At 40.1% G+C, this 23,097-nt stretch overlaps 1 protein-coding gene across 1 annotated transcript in view; it reads left to right on the forward strand.

Annotated features, from left to right (window-relative positions):
* Positions 1-11,028: 11,028 nt before the first annotated feature.
* The window catches only part of LOC114546118 (titin-like), a 55,757-nt gene continuing 43,688 nt past the window's right edge, over positions 11,029-23,097 (forward strand). Inside the window, exons 1-4 of the mRNA XM_028564786.1 lie at positions 11,029-11,095; positions 11,270-11,464; positions 11,609-11,959; positions 12,189-12,410. Of these exons, the coding sequence (XP_028420587.1) occupies positions 11,029-11,095; positions 11,270-11,464; positions 11,609-11,959; positions 12,189-12,410 (835 nt within the window). The remainder of the gene's footprint in view (positions 11,096-11,269; positions 11,465-11,608; positions 11,960-12,188; positions 12,411-23,097) is intronic.

The following is a 23,097-nucleotide window of genomic DNA, read 5'->3' on the forward strand; positions in this document are numbered from 1 at the left end:
CCGGGCCGGGCCCTTGATCAAGCTTTTGTGTTTTTTACTATAGCCTAATTGGGTGGGGAGAAAGCTATGTTATAATCAGAAATAGGAGAATTACCTTTGAGCAAGTTTGGAGGAAAGTCGGAGGTATGGAACCATTTTAAACAAGTCGTGGGCAGTGACAACATAGCCTATGTGTCGGCTTTGTTGAGTGCATTAAGTGCGGCACGCTGTCGCCTATAACAGCAAAAAAAACGGTGACGATGACACATGAAGCAGGCTCGCCGTGGAAGAAAAGATAGTCAGCCTTCAACATCCTTTTTTGTTACTTTTCCAAGCGTGATGAGAGACAAGCCCTCACAGAGAAATACATTTTTTTTTTTACGTTTATTCATTCAGATCCATTTGCGATCCGTTCCATTCTAAATAAACAAACAGCACAGTTTACATGCTTCGCTCTTATTGCATTATTCATTAAAGTCATTTTAAACAGATTTCTGCAGTTCAAACAACTCTGAATTGTATGAGAACGTCAGTTATAACGGCCCACGTATTAAAAAAGTGTCGGGTTGAAATCGGGCTCATAATTACAATTAATGTGTCGGGCCAGGCCGGGCTCGGACACAACGTGACCGGGCTCGGGCTTACTCTAAAGACATTCATGGCTAATAACTGTGAAACAGTTTGTGACACAATGCTATCCCTAACTTCACCACCAGATGTCCTCATAGAGTTCTGAAGCTTCGAGTATTGAACCTTTTTTCGATACAATTGGATTGAAAGCTTCACTGCTTCAGAAGGCTTCAGTTCGCCATCACTAGATCCTACGCACAGTTTTATAAATGAGACCCCTGGAAACAAGCAGGCAAAAAAAGGGAATCCTAAAAGAAGTCCAAGTCACAAATAGGAACACAGGAACACTAAGACAAACACACAGGAAAATAATCTGGCAACAACACATACAATGATCTGACACTGGACAAGGGAAACACCAAGACTAAATACAGAGGGTAACGAGGAAACACAACACAGGTGACACAAGGCTGGGAAACAGGTGACACACATTAGGGCAATCACAAGGACGGGAAAACACAGGAAGTAAAACAAGACAAGACAGAAAACAAGACCGTCAAAATAAAACAGGAAATAGGGCAAAAATACGAAACAGAAAATCGACCACCAAAATAAGACAAAACACCCCTAACCCATAACACATACAGTTAGTAAAAAAAAACAGATAACAAAAATATTACAAGTACACACACACAACATGATCAAGAGGTGTAGCGGTATGCACAGCACACAACCCCCCCATTATCACACACACACACACACACACACACACACACACACACACACACACACACACACACACACACGAGAATAGTGAGACAAAGTGTTGAGGAGTGATTAACTGACAGTGTGCGAGCATTGCTGAAAGTTTTTTAGGTGATTTTTCAGATTAAAACCCACCTTTGAAACAATGTTACATTTAGTGTTCGTCTTTTTCTAAGTTGTGACTTGTTTGCAAAACAACAGTATGAATTTTTTCATTTCAAGCTGAAGATTTACAGCCATACATCTTTTCATGCATATTAATGATTTAAAGAGGAAGGAAGCCAGGCCAGTTTTAAACAGCTTGATGCATATTAAATACAAATATACCAACCACAGAACAAACACTCTGGTTTCAAAGACCACATCCTCCCTTTATGAATGTAGACATGTCTATTGTGAGTTAGTGCCACCAAGTATTTCTCATGTATGTGATCTACCTGCTGATTTAACAGAGACCAGAGGAGCAGCTATGAGTTTAACAGCAGCAGCGAGTGGATTTGTTGTCTTCCTTCTCTCTGTACAAGGTACTGTAGTGCACATCTACATTTACAGTATATTGTAAGGCATTTAGCAGCTTTTATTATTGATATTACAACACAGCTTTCATAAACTGAAATTGATTTTGAATCCTGACAAAACAAATGTCATGATGTTCACACACTCAAAGAAAGAGCCACTGAGTCTGTATATATAAATAAATATATAAATACCTAATTGACGATTTTCTCTCTTTTAAGCCTCAAATTCAGCAACTTGTGAAGAAGTTGAAGCTGAGGCTGGGTTTTTATTTCAGAAATAAGTCTTGCTTTTATTTTGATGCAAAAAGTTAACTTGTGCACCAAACAAGCCATTTTGAAATGTTGCTGTTTCCATGAATACAAAAGTTGGGTGACCCCCCCCAGACTAAAAAATGTTGGGTGGCCCTCCCCTCAACAAAGAATAAAAAGACATGACCCTCCCCTATTTTCCTCCGGTGGTCCATTCCATAAATACTGAACGGTCCCTTACCTCTTGTATTTAGCCTGTGTGTTCCCTTTGTCTTGTGTCAGACCATTTTGTTCCTGTTGTGGCTCCCCGTGTCAGTTCCAGTCAAGTTCTGTGCTTCCTGGATTTCCTTTTGTCTCAAGTTCCTGGTTTTTGTATTTCCTTTGTTTTTTGGATTCCCTGTTCTTGATTTCTACACCCTGGGATTACTTTTTGCCTGCTCCTCTCAGGACTCCCTTTGTTGTTAAGTATTTTGTTTTTTGGTCAAATAAATCCTCAAACTCAAACTTTCTCCTGCCTGCTCTCTGTGTTTGAGTCCTCTAAGTCCCTGATCCATGACTAAAAGTCTACATATTTATTGAGGTAACAGCAGTGTCTTTCTTCTGTCGCCACATTCGGACTGAAATGGTTTTTTTTGTCTCACTAAAAAGAAAATTGTTGCTCTATCCGAGAACTTGGGTGTTAAATGAGGACTAAGGCTGTGACACACCAACCTGACGGCTGACCATCAGCAGTGAGACTGATCAGTCTGATCAGTCGGCTCCCCGAGGTCCAAAAAGTGTCTCGGAACAAAACGAAGCGACGCCGACTTGAGCGTACGTTCTGCGCGTGAGCGAGATGTAATACGTCTCCATAACAGCAGGCAGCGCTAATCTAAAAAGATAAAAACTGGAAATGACGAACGCGTCACGTGGGTCTGGCTTCTCCAGCCGAGCATAATGACGACTTGTTCAAAATACAATCTCGTGGGGCGGCCTCTAGCTCACCCAGTAAAAGCTTACGCCCCATGTTGGCTGAGTCCTGCAGCGGCGAGGGTTCGATTCCTACCTGCTGCCATCTGCTGTGTGTCATCCCCCATCTCTCTCCCCGTTTCATGTCTATCCACTGTCACTATGTAATAAAGGGAAAAGCCCCCAAAAAAAATAGTTCACTGAAACGTGTTTCTGAAAACATTTTACATGTAAGCGAGAAATAGGCCGTGCAGTTGCTAAATCTGTCTTCATTTCAGATAGACAAAGTTCAGTTTAAAAGATTTTCGTCAGATTATGAGAGGCGTTTGTCACTCATCCCGCTCGCCATTTCCAGGTTAGCACTCCACCAATCAGTTGGTCATTGAGTCCGACTGCCCGCCCTCCGATTCAACATGACATATCGGCTAAAATGAAGGCTGACAGCCCCTCCGACGGATGATGGCACGGAACACACTGAACAGACTCGAGTCACTGACCTCGCCAAACTGTCCGACGGCCGATTATCCCGTTGGTGTGTCAGGGCCTTTACTGCCTCATGAGGCTGCTAGTGTTGCTGTAGACTTTAAGCCATGCTGTTAAATAAACTCTGCATGAATTAACATGTATTGATGGTATTGCACATACATACCTTTGCCTTTACCACTGTTGAGAAGCTAACTAAAATTGTGTGTGTGTGTGTGTGTGTGTGTGTGTGTGTGTGTGTGTGTGTGTGTGACCTCACTTCCTCTTTCTGTATGAGCAACATGCATTTGTCATTTAGCTCTCCTTGCTCTGTGTTACTGCATGTAAAAAGACGTACCAGTGCTGTTTTAAAATCCTTTTATCTTTCAGGTGTCTATAGTCAAACCTGCAACAGAGTGACAGAGTAACTGTCAGTCAGTGGGAACATGGAATGCCTTACCTTCATGTTGGTCCTCCCCCTGTACGCTACAAACTAAACAGGAACCCACTCATAGTGCTACTAGTGGTCATACAGTCAACTCCACACATTACCTTTCATTACTGTATCTATCAGAGGGGTGACTTGTGGCTTGGTGGAACAGTGGTCACCCCTCAGTATTCTTAGAGATTAACTGCAGAGATCATGTCTTCAGCTGTGACTGCTCCTTTACATTATAAATTATCATGTAAAACTGAATGATTTGTATATTTTTTAATTCCTCTGTTTACTTAAGCATAAACCAGAAATAACATTAATACTTGACTTATATGCCCCTTTGTAATAAAAGAAGATGTGGGAAAGTCCCCAAAAAAGAACAAATATAAGAAATACAGAATAAGTCTTAAGCTCAGTTCTAAAGATAAAACTGCTGTAAAACATCCTGCGTTTTGTAAAGTTGGTCCCCGCCTCCGACTCACTAAAAGATTATCTTTGTCTCAGACTGTCTTAAAGTGGGAGGCGAATTGAACGGGCAGCTACGTGCGGGGTCTGACCATCATGCCGTATTTGTTGCTATCACCTAGCAACCGTCTGTAAGTGAGGAAAGCTGTGAAAAGTGTAATTTTCAGAGAAATTAAAGACACATATAATACATTAATGCCATCAACACAAAGTTTAGGAGGGCAGTACTAATGATTTAGTTTGAAGTTCCCGTGACGTGACGTTTCCAGTCTATGGTTCAGACTCAAACACACGGAGCTCTGAAGCTGACCTGTGGGTCTCTTATGGCGATTTTCCGTTACACAGTACCTGCTCGCCTCACCTCGACTCTACTCGCCTTTTTTGGTTTCCATTATGAAAATAAGTCCCTGGTACCTGCTAACAGGTACTTTTTTTAGTACCACCTCCGTCCAGGTTCCAAGCGAGATGAGGCAATACCAAAAGGTGACGTGAAAACCTGCAGACTCCTGATTGGTCAGAGAGAATCGTCACTAATCACTGCATCATCACTGCTAGAGACAGACAGGGGTGTCCTGAAAAAACCCGCCATTTTGAAATAGTTTAGCCAGCTGTGTTATTTTTTTGCTGCCTCCAGCTTCTTTTGAAACTAAATGTGTCTTCTGGCTGTGGCAACAGCCTCATGCCGAGAGTCAAAAACAAAACACACCTTCAACGTTGTGTGTGTGTCGCGTTAGGTCACGGCAGTTTACTGCGGAGTCGGCACGCTCGCCTCAGGCATGAGGCGATAATAAATCTGCAATGGAAAATGGAGATCGGGGCACCGCGGTTGAGTCGAGTCGAGCCGAGCCGAGCTGAGCCGAGCAGGTACCATGTAATGGAAAAACGCCATTAGTGTCACCTCTCGCTGTAAAAATAGAGATGAGCAGCGCGCCTACTGTGGTCGGTGCAGCTTCAGGGTTATAATGGACGCCTTCAGCTGTGGAGATGCTGCGGCAGATGTGTTGCGTTTGAGCTCCGTGTATTTCTGCCGTAGTTCTGGTTTTCCACCTCCGACGTAGAGTAGCGTACAGCCACTTCCCTAAACTTTCGCTTCAGAAATTTGACAACACATGCGCAGCATTTAGCAAACACGCTGCAAATACACATAACACAACCAAATACACAAACGCACTGCAAATAACAGAAATGATGCAAAAGAAAAGCCCACAATCCCCGAAAACAAATGCAACAAAAAAACTCTGCATATTACACAACGTAAGATGTCCAGGCCTCTAGGGGGAGCGCTAAGTGGAACAGCTGGATTTTCGACCCCGCTGGGAGAGAGTGCTCTGCCTTTTTATTACCACCAGTTTACAGACACGTCTCTGCTGATTGGGTATCACCTGTGACCAGGGGCAGATCTAGAAAACTATTTATGGGGTGGCGAGAGGAGGGCAGGAATTTTTGAGTGGTGGCAACATATGGCAGACGTATATTTACTGAATTTAATCAGTTATCACAGTTTGATGAGAAATAGTATATACACACTACAAAAGGGCACAGGCTGCCATTTACAAACTCATACAGACACACTTCATCTCATGCAATCAGTGTCCTGCATTTGAGGTTTCATTTGAAACAGTTCATATTAGGAATAAGTGACCATACAATGTGATCTCACTTAATAGGAGATAGAAGTACGATAGAAATAAGAGGCATTATCACAGGAAAGGCATTAAGGTAAAACACAGGCGATGAGAGGAAGATGTGTAAGAGGGGAAGCAAACTGTTTTTGACTGTGTCAGAGAGCCAGCGTTGCAGGCAGCATTTGTACAAAATTAGGAACTGTCATTGATTAGTTATAACCATCAGACTGTGTTAACACACACTACAATTTTAGCCTGGGAGAGGATTTTTAGGTTCATTTGTTTATTTTTTGTTTAATTTATATATATATATTTTTATATTTAATCTGAGCAATAGATCTAAAACACATTCTACACAAAATATAAAAACTCATCTCCCATCTCATCACACTTTCACACTGACAACTTTCCCTAATTATTAATATTTAAGCTTTGTCATTTGTTGTTCTTATTCATATCTAACTTAGTATACTATGCAGCAACAGTTTCCATACCGTGTGGACCAGCTCGACTGGAGATGGTTGGTGATGGCCCAGGCACTACGTTATCTTGTCTCTGGCTTTCTCCCTCCTCATCTTAGTGATGCTCTCCCTCCATATCTTCACCGCTGTGGTCTTCTCCCACCTCCTCCCGTCCCTGGTCGCCTTGGCTTTGTATCCTAGCTCTGTTACGTTTCTGTGGCCCTTTTCTCTCCACCTCGTCTTCTCTCTCTCTTTCCACCTCTTTTCTCTCTCCTTCCACCTCATCTTCTCCGTCTACCTTGCTCACTTGTTCATTTTCTATTTCTCTCGCCTTTCTCTTTGGAGACAAAAACTGAATATACTACCTTTCCTCTTCATTTCTGTAAGATTCAAAGTAACAATGTTTTCCTTGACAGACGTTGAATCAATATTAGATTTTTTAGCCTACTTCACACGGAACAAACGTCAGACCTAAGTAACATTATATGTATAGTTGGCGAAATAACGTTCTTCAACCTGATTTTTATCATCTCAAAATCAGCATTGCAACTATGCCAGCACTGTACTTTCGTTATAATTTAATTTCTTGATAAATTTTAATCCATTTTGACCTGTGTCTCCTTTCCTCGCGACTCCTGGCGCCACTCAGTTTTCCAAACAAAACAGTCTCTCACCGCTCTAGCGTCATCTCGTGCTGCATTTACTGCAGTCGGACATTGGAGATTCACGCTCGTAAATTGTCAAATTGGCCATAACTTTTACCGTTATTCATTGCGGCCAACTGGGGTGGCAGCAAGGGTGGCAGGGCTTTCTTTTAGGGTGGCATTTGCCACCCTATGCCACCCCGGCCACCCCTGCCTGTGACACAGCCAATAAATTAGAGACACACCCACCAAACGAGAGAAATCATATCTCAAACATAGACTTAATATTTATAGTCTATGATCTCAAAGCAGTTTCACACGTTTCACAACAGTGCACACCGTTCTGAGATTGGACATGCCCCGGCTCTCTCTCTCTCTCTCTCTCTCTCTCTCTCTCTCTCTCTCTCTCTCTGAGTGGGGTCAAAAATCAAGCTGTTCCACTCAGCACTCCCTCTAGAGGCCTGGAGAATTTACGTTGTGTAATCTGGATGCAGCATTTTTTTTGTTGCATTTGTTTTCGGAGTTTGTGTGCTTTTCTTTTTGCATCGTTTCTGTATTTGCAGCGTGTTTCTGTATTTGCTTGTGTTGTGTGTATTTGCAGCGTGTGTGTATTTGCTTGTGTTGTGTGTATTTGCAGCGTGTTTGTGTATTTGCTTGTGTTGTGTGTATTTGCAGCGTGTGTGTATTTGCTTGTGTTGTGTGTATTTGCAGCCTGTTTGTGTATTTGGTTGTGTTGTGTGTATTTGCAGCACGTTTGCTAAATGCTGCGCATGTGTTGTCAAATTTATGAAGATGTTTTCTTAATTTGCTTGTGTTTTGTCTATTTGTGTGTGTTTCATTAAGTTGCAGTCCGGTTGCCCCTGTCGGCCACCGTACTTCTCATACCCAGGCCTTTATTTCCATAAACCATATTTTAAGAACTTAATGCATCTTTTGCAAAACAACAGTAAGAATAATTTGTTCATTTCAACTGGGAGATTTACAGACATTTGTCTGCTTACAGTCTGCATATTAATGATGTAAAGAGGAAGGAAGTCGTGTTTTAGGCGTGTTTTTAACAGCTTGATATCTATTTAACACTACTGTACCATCCGCAGAAGACACACACTGTCTTCAGAGACCACATCCTCCTTTTTCTAATGTAGACATGTTTATTTTGAGTTAGTGCCACCCAGTATTTCTCATGTATGTGATCTACCTGCTGATTTAACAGAGACCAGAGGAGCAGCTATGAGTTTAACAGCAGCAGCGAGGGGATTTGTTGTCTTCCTTCTCTCTGTACAAGGTACTGTAGTGCACATCTACATTTACAGTATATTGTAAGGCATTTAGCAGCTTTTGAATTGATTTTGAATCCTGACAAAACAAATGTCATGATGTTCACAAACTCAAAGAAAGAGCCACTGAACCTTCCATCTTTTTTTACGTTTCAGGGCAATGTGACTGAGTCTGTATCTTCATATAAATACCTAAGATTCTTAATTGACGATTCTCTCTCTATTAAGCCTCAAATTCAGCAACTTGTGAAGAAGTTGAAGCTGAGGCTGGGTTTTTATTTCAGAAATAAGTCTTGCTTTTCTTTTGATGCAAAAAGTTAACTTGTTGCTGTTACTTTGATGTCTGTGTTTGACTATGGTGCTGTTTTATATATGCGTCTTCCTAATGCCTTCACTTCTTAGATACTGTATACCATGGAGCATTGAGGTCCATAACAAATCTTAAGGCCCTAACTCACCATTGATCCCTGTATGCTAGGGTTGGTTGGCCTGCTTTGTCCATCTGTAAACTTAATCACTGGCATGGCCTTTATATTTACATATGTATATTAGTGTTTTATGTCAACTACTTTGAATTGCATTTTGCTTAAATCTGCTATAGAAATAAAGTTGCCTTTCCCTACAATCTCCAGCCTGTCAGTCAGTCCCCAGGGCAATAAGAACCCTGTTGTGCCTGCCTGTCTATATTTGCACCACGGCCACTTCTGGCTCGCCGTTATTTTATTTTGCAGCAAACGCTGTACTCGTGGAGTTTAAAAAATGTAACCACACTTGCAACCGCTTTACCGGCACTGACTCAAAGAAACTGCCGAGTCATCGTAGCTTCACTCTGTCCTCACCTCTGTGTGTGTATGTGTGTGTGTGGAGGAGCACCACTGTCTGTCAACATGCAGAGAGGACAGACATGCTTGTGCGTACTGCGCATGTGTGGAGACACGCTCAGAGAGTTCCTAATTTCTAGATTGATACTGTGAGGTCTGAGTGTTTTTTCAAATGTTAAGTGTCTTCTCTGCCAAGAAGGTGATGTTTTTGGCTTGATTTGTTTGTCTGTTGGTTTGTTTGTTGGTTGTCTTTTAGCAGGATTACAGAAAAAAAACTTCTATCTATCTTTTTCCTTTCATTAACATTGCGAGACAGGGCATTTGTGCGAGCGACATTCATGTAATATCAAAAATATCGGAAAAAAGACTTTCAGACTGGGAGAATTCACACAGCATTAGCATTGTGAAATAGGGCATGTCTTGGTGGAGGTCTGTCCTCTCAGAGTTACCCTTCTAGTTTCCTGTGTTTTCATCCCATTTTAAATGGAGGACATCTCTGCACACAGTTTATCCAGCGGAGACACCTAAACAAGCCAACATTATTAAAAGTACTTTTTCTAATCAACATCATTATCAACATTGTGTGCCAACACCAAATGTTACCAGTCTGCTTGTTTATGTGTGTTACACATCCGTGTTTGGTTAATAATAACAGCCATGTGTGAGTTTCTCACACCTCAGTGTTCTGCATTTCTCTACAGTTTCCATTCACACTCTGCAGCAGTCTGAGTGACCACAGACAGAAAAGCAACCGAGCAAAGCAGATTCTTTTATTTCCGCACACTTCACCCTTCTAATATTAATCTTCTGCTTTTTATTTTGTTCACAGGTTCAATACATTGCTGTTCCTTCACTGCACCCTCTGTATGATGTCCTGCCTCAGTGCACCTAGAGATTAACTGCAGAGCAGAGATCATGTGTTCAGCTGTGACTGTTCCTTAGCATTATGAATTATCTTGTAAAACTGAATGATATGCATATTTCTCCATTCCTCGGTTCACTTTAGCATAAACCAGAAATAACATTAATACTTGATTTATAAATCCATTTTTAAAAACAGACATAGGAATTCCCCAACAAAGAAGTACAAATATAGACCATTTCACAGATATAAACATAAACATCCTGAATCGCCCCAAGTTGATTACCTGTTGCAGTGACATCAGCTGACAGGAAGTTAACAAGGGGCCAGTCTGTTGCCTAGCAATGGAATTCCATTGAAAAGGTCTGTAAGAAAAAAAAAATCTGTGTGATACAGAATAAGTCTTAAGCTCAGTTCTAGTTAAGATAAAACTGCAGTAAAACAGTCTAAAGTTGGTCCACGCTCCCCGACCCAAAAACAAGTTGGTACTATCAGATTATCTTTGTCTAACACTGACTTAAAGTGGGACGGCGTGAGAGCAGAAGTAGTTTTGGGAAATGTAGCTTCACACACTGAAGAGCCTTCACTACATGTAAGTCTGTCTCCTGATGTAGTTCTGAGTCTGATTGGTCTTCCTGATGTTCTCTGTGTTACAGTGATACAGGGTCAGGATGGCTGGGGAGTGACTTACACCTCTACTCAGATCTGTGCTGTTAAAGGATCAACAGTGGAAATACACTGCAGCTACACATACCCCTACTGGTGGAAAGGCAGTTATACTAGAGTTGAGAAAACATTATGGTTTACTAAAAAGAATAATTATGAACCTGTAGATCTGACAACAGACTCAGAATTTTCAGGTCGTGTGCAGTACAGTTATAAAAACAAGGACTGCACTCTGAGAATCTCAGACCTGAGAGAGAGAGACTCAGCTGTGTACGAGTTCATGTTCATAACAAACCAAGAAGGTGGAAGATATACCGGTTCACCTGGAGTCACTTTGTCTGTCACAGGTAATATTTCTATTCATATGTTAATTATTTCAAAATGTTCAAGATCTAGAAAACAATAATATAAGTGTGTTGTGTGTTTATTCGCAGTTGTTAGTTGACAGTTTAATAAAACAGTTGTTGTATGTTGACAGTGTTGTCTAACATAACATTCATGTTCCTTCTTCACACATCCAGGTCTCCAGGTGATATCACATTCTAACAGGCTGGAGTGTCGGAGCAGTTGTCGTCTACCTAATAGTCCTTCCTATGTCTGGTACAAGAATGGACAGGAAATTCAGGCACAAACATCTTATTATTTAAACAAATTAAATAAAGACAGCTATTCCTGTGCTCTTCAAGGATATAAGGATTTCCCCTCTCCTTCAGTGTGTGAGTTTACTCAACATTCTTCCAACACAACACCATTTAGTGGAGCCTTATAACTTCATGTAGTGTAGTTCTAAGATGGAAATTTCTATTGTGATTCCTCACAGACTCTGGTTTACAAATGGTCAAAATGGTTTTATCTTTCAGGTGTCCAAGGTGAATCCTGCAACAGAGTGACGTACACTGACAGAAGCATCTGTGCCTCCAAAGGCTCTTCAGTGAACATTTCTTGCTTGTACAACAGCTACAATTATCCTGACAAATCAACATTGTGGTTCAGTCGTGAGCGTAATCATGGAGGGCAGAATCCTCCCCAGCCTGGAGACCTTAGTACAGACTCCCAGTATACAGGTCGTGTTCATGTTGAAACAGAGAGAGGATTCTCCACTCTGAGAATCTCTGACCTGAGAGAGAGAGACTCAGCTGAGTATCACTTCAAGTTCAGAACACCAAGATTTGAATGGAGTAGTTTACCTGGAACAACTCTGACTGTCACAGGTACTGATCAACACAAACTGATGGAAATACACCTACACAGTACATTTAAAACACTGAAAATTATTACTTAATAATATATATAAATAATATGAAATAATAAATAATATTAAATAAATACTAATGCTCATTACTACTTCTAGGATATGTAACTGTTGTGCTGATGTATATGTACATCTTTATTTTTTTTTAGAACCTGTGATAAAATATAGATTTTTGTTCCCATGTCCAGCTCTGCAGGTGCAGGTGATCAGAGTCTATCAGTCTCAGACCTATGCAGAGCTGAAGTGTCACAGCAGCTGCAGTCCAGCTGGTGGTCTCTCCTACGTCTGGTTCAAGAACAGAGAACACATTACCTCGGTGGAGACATCTACTTATACAACCAGGTTTAATCTCACAGACGTCTTCTCCTGTGCGTTGAAAGGACATGAGAAGTTCCCCTCTCCTTCAGTGTGTGAGTTTACTGTGTCAGGACACAAACACACTGACATTACAATACAATGACAATTTCAGACGTAATCTCACTGGAGTCTTCTGATTCTTAATGTAGGTGCAGCAGGATTATTCATAGAAACAAACATCACTCCACTAGTAGAAATATTCAGATATACTTTATGTTCTGGTGTTACATTTCAAAATTATGTCATACTATTATTTCAGGACGATTTGAACTGTAAAATATGCTGTTGCTTCATTTTATGTTTAATAATTCAGTTATTGAGATGCTCCATTACTTGATGATTGATGATGTCATGGCCAAAAGCTCTAAACTGCAGTTAATTGAACAGTTTTGGACTGAAACAGAATCCATACTGTCAGCTTGTAAATTTGATTATAAACTTTAAAATGGAGTTTCTGAAGATGTATTCATGACAGTATTTATGTTAGTAAGGATGAATCTGAAAACCATTTGATTATATTCACATTTATTGTCATCTCACAGAGAACAGATACTGACTCAACAGAATAAACAACTTGACTGCTACTATAACCACAGGGACTTGATCAAATAATCTGAAACTGGCGGTAACATTTGCAAACTGTAACAACAAAACTAAAACAGCATCTGAACACAAACAAGACTGAATATTTATGTTCAGTCTTGTAAAGATAACACGATGTGTAGTTAGTGATGCAATAGACACAACTATTCACAGTCAGTAATTTAAATACCATGTGTTCTTCTGTAGCACGTCACCTTTAACCTAGAGTAATCTCTGTTAACACATCTCCTCCAGATGGTCCAAAGCTTCCCTCTGTGTCAGTGAGTCCCTCTGCTGAGATAGTGGAGGGCAGTTCAGTGAATCTGACCTGTAGCAGTGATGCTAACCCAGCAGCTAACTACACCTGGTACAAGGAGAATGAAGACTCACCAAAAGCATCAGGACAGATCTTCACCATCACTGATGTTAGACCTGAACACAGTGGGAATTATTACTGTGAAGCCCAGAACAGAAGAGGACGTCAGAACTCCACCTTACATCTGATTGTTGTAGCAGGTAATCATATTTCCACATGATCTTAACCTTCCTGGGGTCTCATTTATAAACGTGGCGTACGCACAAAACGGGGCTGAAAATGGGCTTACGCCGCTTCCCACGCAAAGGATTTGATTTATAAAAAACAAACGTGGCGGGAGAATGTGCGGTCCTCCAAGCAAACTCTGACCCATGTGTACGCACATTTTGGAGACAAAATAGGAATCGGCGACGCAGATGGCTAGGTGGTGAACTGAAGTCAGACTGCAGAAAGTAAATGGGAATAACTATGAAAGTAAAAAAAAAAGTAGTAAAATATTGATGCCTCACGCACATTTTTTCACTCCATATCATCCACATTACCATGAAGATTAAATCCAGCCGTGTTATTTGCGCTTGTACTGACTGATAATTGTTCCATAAACCTCTCCAACTCAAATCTTTAATAAAAAAAATTCTTAATGTTTAATCGCCGTTTTCTTGCCGTCACATTGTCCCCTACGGAGCGCAGGAGGAGGATATGGCCCGACTGCATGGAATACAGAAATACAGGATAGCGTTTACGCCAGAACACAGTGTAAATAACAAAATATCTGTCTTTAAAACTGTGCATATATCATCAAATGTCAAAGTTTGAAAATACAGCCGTTAGCTCTCGCGCATTACACTTAATGTCCTCGTTATCTGTCCAAACTTTAATACTGTTTGTGACAAAACCTGCATGACGAAAAGTGTGTTTGTCTTGTCTTCAAGTTGTATCTCAGAGTGAGGGATACCACTAGCTGATGCTGTGATTTTGGCAAGGTGTTAACAATCACAAATTGTTGTAAACATAAATACTGCGGTGACCCCCGTGCGTATGCATGATGGCACTGCTGGCCCGACTATGCCAGTGGAAGAATCAGGAGAAAAAGAGACTTCAGGGATCATGATGATGATTGGCTAATATGCCGATTTAGATATACACTGAATTTGGTCCAGTAGAAAGGGCAACGTGCCTGAACCGTGCCATCCCGGTCCAAATAGGCTACAGGTCATCGCCATTCTGGGGGAAACTGGCTGTTTCCAGAGGGAAATGTCAGACAGCTAAATGTTGTTTTTTAAAATAAATAGTATATATAGTCTTCAACTTTATCACTAAGGCTTGTTTTGATATAATATATAGTTCTGTTAAATCTTATTATATACGTCTGGTATATTGAAGCTGTCCCTGAGTGCCGTAATGCCTGCTGATTTGGATGTATTATTAATACATGTATTTGTTACAATGTAATTTCAAATCTGCTTTAAAAAATAAACATATGTTTATTTAGCATGTTTGTTTTGCCCATATGTGCTCCCCAGATCTCAGCTGCTACAATTAACTTTTTTTGTTGTTGCCCCTCAAACTCCGCCTATGCTGAGAAGTTTTTTGCTTTTTCTCAGCCAGTCATCGTGATTCGGTGTAACAACTGCCACTGTCATTCATATACTGATCAGCATTCACGAGGTGCTTTGCATTGCCTATACATGGTTAAAAATGGGTGTGTACAGGGTGGGATTAGAGGCTCAATGTACGCTCACTTGTAGGTAATCTGTGATTTATAAAGGGAACATTGCTTACAGGTGTGCATACACACGGTTTTATAAATCTGACTTTTTTTTTGGCGTACGCCATTTTGGGCTTTTGGGCGTACGTACACTTATAGTAAGGATCTTACGCACAGTTTTATAAATGACACCCCTGCTCTTTATCTACCTATCTGATGACAAATAGATGTCAACATGAATACATTTGCAAATTAAATGTTTGCACAAAACAATAATTACTACAGTACACATGAGTCATGATGTGGAATGCATCTGTCTGAGGATCTATGATCTTATGTCTAATTATCAGTTGTTAAAGGACCCAAACAACTTGTGATTCCATAATGAATCGTCTGGTTTCATCACTGTTTCCCAGGTTCAATGAAATCAGTAGCTGCTGGATCCATCACTGCTATTTTCCTGGCTATCATATTCCTCTGTGCCTTCCTATTTATTAGGTGAGCACTTCAGTTTTACTGTGATTACATTCAGTAATGCATCCTTAATTCATGAAGTCGTTTAGAATTGTATTTTGATGATTAATTTGATTGTTCATTCATTCTCCTTTCCAGAAGAAAGAGGTCCTGGAAACGAACCAGCGAGCCTGGAGAGAGACCAGACAACCAAGCTCAGGTCAGAAGAAGAGTTCAGTCAGAGTCCTCTCTCACCTGGAAACATTTGAATAATGCTTCATGTCCTCTGCTAAATTATAAGGTGCTGAGACAGGGACACTGTATAAAATAATATAAACCTCTCCATCTACACAGACATGATAGGGTTTGTAAATAAAGAGGATTTAGGCAATCCTTGAATTGTATTTCCCTCTGCTGGTGATCAGTAGGCATTACACCGACAAAAATATAACTGACCTCAAACCTGTGGTTCACTGTTTGGCTTTGAAAACGAGACTTGATCCCACAACAGAGAACATGAAATAAATGTTGAAACCAGGAATTAGGAGCGCCTGGTGAAGTATTTGTAAATTCACTGGAATTGCAGAACAAGCCGCTCACCTTTAACCCTGCAGATGCTTTACAATATGAGGACTTTGTTTTACAGGCCAATACAAATCATACTAACAGGTCCCGTATTTAGTCATGTCTTTTTTTTTTATTATAAAGCAGGTTGAGCTGCTATATAAATACTGTAAATGCATCAAAATGCTCAATCCACAGAGAAACACACACACAGTCCTTATTCAGAAACTGTGCATTTAAACGAGCAGTTAGGACTCCAGTATGGTTCTGATGTCACAGCTATACTATATACTGTATACTGTAGGTAGAAAGTGCCGCTACAGTGCCGTTACAGTCATTTTCTGGCTGCAATGATGGTGCAAAGACACAGAGAGAGCAGATCCAGAAGACCCGGAAAGGCTGACCAATCACAGCAGACAAGGCTTTTTCAGGAGGGGCTTAAAGAGACTAAAACGGAGCGTTTCAGACAGAGGGTGAATACAGGTATATTCAGACAGACAGTATGAGGAAAATAAGCTGTCTTTTTAGAATTAAATATAATGTAAACATGTTCTAGAAGAAACCCAAAATACTAAATAATAATAAAAGTATGAACCTAAAAACAACCTTTAAACACTTACCTATGTAGCTGAGGACTCTTGTCTATGTTACCTTCAGGGTTCAGTGTATGACAGCCCTTCAGCTCCAGTCCAGAGAACTCCAGCAGAGCCGCATGAAGACCTTTGCTATGCCAGCGTGATCTTCTCTAAAAACCAGGAAGATGCTCTCTACTCCAACATCAGGCTAGCTCAGCCTCACAGACACAAGGAGGAAGAGGAGGAGGAAGATGTGGAGTACAGTGCTGTCAACTTTAAGAGTTCCAGTGCTACCACAGAGTGAGTCCATCAGAAAATGTTTTTTTTATTATATTGTTGGTTTTCCATTCTCTAAGTATATTATTTTCATTCACAGATCAGGAAATCAAGAGGCTGCGGAGGATTCATCTGAACTGTACAGCACAGTCAGCAAACACCCAAGACTTTGAACACAACACAGATCTGTGGTCTCTTTAAAGGGCAGGGTTGGTAATGTTGAAAAACTAGCAAGATTTGAAGGAAGCATCTCCTCGGTGCTCCGTCTAACCCCTCCCCCTGCCCTCTGGGCTCCCCCCACACACAGACATGCACCCTGCCTCGCTACTTTAGACAGTGTTCAAGCAGGTTAAACACACATTTATGAGTATTAGGATTAAGTTGATAGACTGTATTTTATGCATTTTTATGACATGCAGCGTTGCGTCATTTGTTTAGTCTCATCAGTTAACAGCTGGTAAACTTGTAATTTATAAAAATACCAATATAGAATTTGCTTAAAAATACAATAATTTACTGCTAGTGTTAGCAAATCATCTTATCAAGTACATTTCTCTGTATATATTTCTTTATCACAGGTTTTCTACTCAATGCAGAAAAATCCTCACATTTTAGAAACTGGAAACGATCCAAACTGTTCTGTTGATCAGCTGAGTGTTTAGTCAGCTATTTATTTCAGCTGGGCTTGAAGGCTTGTATATTTTTAGGTAGTTATTTATAATAAGACATTGTATTTTTAAAACTACATGTGTTTTGTGTGCAAAAATCTTAATTTGTAAAGTAGTAGTCTGTATCCTTGGAATTCTAACCTCTGGTGGATTTCTGAGGACTATGGTTAACTGCTCCTCAGATCTCTGCAGGGTAAATCCAGACAGCTAGCTAGACTATCTGTCCAATCAGAGTTTTCTGTTGCACGACTAAAACAACCTTTGAACGTACACATGTTCCACCAAAACAAGTTCCTTCCTGAAGCTATTTGGCAGTGGCACCGGGGCTCTGTCTGGTGCTTAGCCCCACCCAAGAAAATTGTGATTGGTTTAAAGATATGAGTTCACAAAGAGAATTTATATGTAACTTGATTAGTTACATCTTTTTTCATATAAACCACAGATGTGTCTTTACCTATCTAACTGTATCCAAATTCTGTTCGTGAGGCTTTTGTCTCTTATTTTATCGACTCTTGTCCTGAGTATGAGGACATCTCAGAGACTGTAGTATAGACAGAAGACCCAGAGGGAGACTCACCTGGATGGTAAAGAAAAGAAGGAAAACATTGATGTAATAAATTTCTTTTAAGAAATATTAATCACCCTTTCACATGACACCTGTCCTGGCAGAGAAAGCCAGTAAAGTCCAAATATTCCACAGCATGTACAGTATATATTATATAGTAGCCTATATTTCAACAATTTAGAAATCTATTTATAAACCTGCAAACTTCTACTTGTAACTGCTTTACATAATTGCATTTTCTTTTGCATCACTATTATCCTAATTCATTTATCAAATATTTTTCCAATTCTGAATGTTTTATTGTCTTTCCATATTTCTTATGATTGTACTTTCTGTGTTGTTCTGTATTTGTCTTTGTAATCTGACTCGATGACATTGATAATGAGAGTCACCCCTCAATGATCTCACAAGGATAAATAAAGGTTGAATGAGAAAAAAAAAAAACTTAAGCCCAGCTCTGTCACTCTTTGCTAGATGAAACATGTTCTATGTATTTCAGTGGCTGACTCAAATAAACCTGCAGCTTGCACAGCAACTGTGTAGTTTGAACATCATGTCAGTTCCCCTCTCACTGCTGCAGAGGGTGGCGGTGTGCAAACAGTTTGGGATTTCAGCTTCAAGCAAAGTGTTTATTTTTCAGAATAAAGTATTCTTATTAATCAGCAATGAACACAAATAATAATTAAATATGTTTACAGTTTTTTTCTTAATGCTTAAACCCTAACCGTGATTGTCATAGCACAATTTCTAAAACTATTAATACTTATAGCAAAACCACTCATTGAGTTTGCAAAACTGTAGGTACAATCCACTGCACAGCACTCTTGTTGCAGAATTGTAAACACAACTCACTGCTTTACACTCATTTTCCAAATGATCAACACACTCCTAGCAAAACTATACACATGTATGGCTATTATTGACACTATTTTGCCAACTGTCTGGCACACTGTCACATGTGAAAACTGTTTTAGATATTTAGTTCACTTTGCAATCAGCCTGAAGCACTATAAGCCACAGGTGAGCTGTCTGTGTGGAGTACAATGGAGGGAGCAGGAAGAGTGAGAAGAGTGAGAAATAGAGGAGGCAGAGGAAGAGGACGTGGAGGTGAAGAAGTAGGAGGAAGAGGAGGAGGTAGAGGATGCAGAGGTGAAGAAGTAGGAGGAAGAGGAGGAAGAGGACGCGGAGGTGACGAAGCGAGAGGGAGAGGACGACAAGGACAAGGAGGTGAAGTCAGAGGAAGAGGACAAGGAGGAGCAAGAGGAGGACGAGGAGGGGGAAGAGGAAGGGTAAGAATAGTAAGAAATAGAATTCCTGATGACATCAGAGCTCCAATAGTGGACCATGTAATCAACCATGGAATGACCCTGAGGGAAGCTGGCCAAAGGGTTCAGCCTAACTTGAGCCGCTACACTGTAGCAAGCATCATAAGGACATTTTGAAATGAGAATCGGTTAGTACAGTCACTTTGCACTAAGTTTTGTAGCACTGCCATACTATGTGCCTTGGACTAGAGGACATTGCATGTGATATAGACGACATTTTGTGGCCAGACCCAGAGAGACAACACGATGTAGACTGATTTTTTTTTTTTTTTTCTCAGTGAAATTACTATTTTGTGTTTTGACTTGGAAAAAAAACACTTGTGTTTGTTTTGATGTGTGTAAATGAACACCAATACTTGAAGTTTGAATCCCTGTATGTTAACAGAACTATGACAAAAGTATGACCTCAAACTGACATAGCCTACCTTTTGCAAAGAGAAAGCAAAAGTCAGATGTGTTCTTTATTCATGCCATCAGTGTGTAGTTGGCGCATTGTGTCCTTATTAATGTGATGGCTTGTGTTAACTGTTTGATTCGAAAATATCATTTTTACAAAGGTTTGAAGAGTTAAGCAAGGTTTATTAGCTTTTGCAAGAGAACTACAATGTTTTGCTGATTTGGTGAAAGGTTTTCTTATTTGTGTGTAGAGTTTTGCAAAAATAGCCAATAGTTAAAAAAAATTTGCCTAAGCCATCAGAAAAAACTGTAATGTTAAAATTGCATGACATGTTCATACCATGGGACCTTTAAATCAGCCTTACTGTCTCATGAGGCTGCTAGTGTTGCTGTAGACTTTAAGCCATGCTGTTAAATAAACTCTGCATGAATTAACATGTATTGATGTTGTTGCATATACACACTTTTGCATTTACCACTGTTGAGAAGCTAACTAAAATAGTGTGTGTGTGTGTGTGTGTGTGTGTGTGACCTCACTTCCTCTTTCTATATGAGCAACATGCATTTGTCATTTAGCTCTCCTTGCTCTGTGTTACTGCATGTAAAAAGACGTACCAGTGCTGTTTTAAAATCCTTTTATCTTTCAGGTGTCTATAGTCCAACCTGCAACAGAGTGACAGAGTAACTGTCAGTCAGTGGGAACATGGAATGCCTTACCTTCATGTTGGTCCTCCCCCTGTACGCTACAAACTAAACAGGAACCCACTCATAGTGCTACTAGTGGTCATACAGTCAACTCCACACATTACCTTTAATTACTGTAAAGATGGGTAACATAACTACAACAAACTACATTTTTTGTAATGTTTGTTTATAGTGATGGTTATTTGTGTACAAGTTAAATTGGTGTACATGTACTTCATGACTGGAATATATTTATTAAACATGGTCTCGGAAATTGTGGTCAAATGGAAAAAATGTTGCCATGATCACACGGGCCATGTTACGTTTAGTGTTCGTCTCTGTCTAATTTGTGACTTGTTTGCAAAACAACTGTATCATTTTTTTCATTTTAAGCTGAAGATTTACAGCCATACATCTTTTCATGCATATTAATGATTTAAAGAGGAAGGAAGCCAGGCCGGTTTTTAACAGTGTGATATATGTTAAATACAAATGTACCAACCCCAGAACAAACACTCTGTCTTCAGAGACCACATCCTCCTTTTTCTAATGTAGACATGTTTATTGTGAGTTAGTGCCACCCAGTACTTCTCATGTATGTGATCTACCTGCTGATTTAACAGAGACCAGAGGAGCAGCTATGAGTTTAACAGCAGCAGCGAGTGGATTTGTTGTCTTCCTTCTCTCTGTACAAGGTACTGTAGTACACATCTACATTTACAGTATATTGTAAGGCATTTAGCAGCTTTTATTATTGATACTACAACACAGCTTTCATGAGCTGAAATTGATTTTGAATCCTGACAAAACAAATGTCACGATGTTCACACACTCAAAGAAAGAGCCACTGAACCTTCCATCTTTAATTACCTTTCAGGGCAATGTGACTGAGTCTGTGTCTACATATAAATACCTAAGATTCTTCAGTGATGATTGTCTCTCTTTTAAGCCTCAAATTCAGCAACTTTTTTTTTTTTTATGTATATTAGTGTTTTATGTCAACTACTTTGAATTGCATTTTGCTTAAATGTGCTAAAGAAATAAAGTTGCCTTTCCCTACGATCTCCAGCCTGTCAGTCAGTCCCCAGGGCGATAAGAACCCTGGTGTGCCTGCCTGTCTGTCTGTATCTGCACCACGGCCACTTCTGGCTTGCCGTTATTTTATCCGTTATTTACGCGTGGAGTTTAAAAAATGTAACCACACTTGCAACCGCTTTACCGGCACTGCCGTGACTCAAAGAAACTGCCGAGTCATCGTAGCTTCACTCTGTCCGCACCTCTGTGTGTGTATGTGTGTGTGTGTGACGGAGCACCACTGTCTGTCAACATGCAGAGAGGACAGACATGCTTGCGCGGACTTCGCATGTGTGGAGACACGCTCAGAGAGTTCCTAATTTATAGATTGATACTGTGAGGTCTGAGTGTTTTTTCAAATGTTAAGCTTGATTAGTTTGTCTGTTGTTTGGAGGTCTGTCCTCTCAGAGTTACCCTTCTAGTTGCCTGTGTTTTCATCCCATTTTAAATGGAGGACATCTCTGCACACAGTTTATCCAACGGAGACACCTAAACAAGCCAACATTATTAAAAGTACTTTTTCTAATCAACATCATTATCAACATTGTGTGCCAACACCAAATGTTACCAGTCTGCTTGTTTATGTGTGTTACACATCCATGTTTGGTTAATAATAACAGGCATGTGTGAGTTTCTCACACCTCAGTGTTCTGCATTTCTTTACAGTTTCCGTTCTACAGCAGCCTGACCACCGACAAAAAAAGCAACCAAGCAAAGCTGATTCTTTTTTTATGTGTGTGTATCTGAGATCTCTGTCCAGAAGAGCGCAGTCCCAGGAACAGCTAACGTTAAAATACTCTCAGGTCTCTAAGAGAGGATCAGAGCTTTGAGGAATATATATATATATATATACACATCTATATCTATCTATATATGTATCTTGCTATTTCTCTCTCTGGGACAAGTCTGTGTGTGTTATCTACATGTCACACTATTTGTCCTCGCCTCAGTGTTCTACATTTCTCTACAGTTTCCATTCACACTCTGCAGCAGCCTGAGTGACCACAGACAGAAAAGCAACCGAGCAAAGCAGATGCTTTTATTTCCGCACACTTCACCCTTCTAATATTAATCTTCTGCCTTTTTATTTTGTTCACAGGTTCAATACATTGCTGTTCCTTCACTGAACCCTCTGTATGATGTCCTGCCTCAGTGCACCTAGAGATTAACTGCAGAGCAGAGATCATGTGTTCAGCTGTGACTGTTCCTTAGCATTATAAATTCTCATGTAAAACTGAACGATTTGCATATTACAACATTCCTCTGTTCACTTTGGCATAAACTAAAAATAACATTAATACTTGATTCATATACACATTTTTAAAAACAGACCCAACAAATAAATTCCCCAACAAAGAAGTACAAATATAAGAAAAACCTGTGTGATACAGTGTTAAGCTCAGTTCTAGTAAAGCAGTCTGGGTTTATTAAAGTTTTGTCCATGTCCTCAAAACCCCAAAACAAGTTGGTACTATTAGATTATCTTTTTCTCACACTGACTTGGGGTGTGAGTGGTAAGTTTGAGAGCAGAAGTAGTTTTGGGAAATGTAGCTT

Source organism: Perca flavescens, chromosome 2, assembly GCF_004354835.1.
Source record: "Perca flavescens isolate YP-PL-M2 chromosome 2, PFLA_1.0, whole genome shotgun sequence".
Classification (NCBI taxonomy): Eukaryota; Metazoa; Chordata; class Actinopteri; order Perciformes; family Percidae; genus Perca; species Perca flavescens.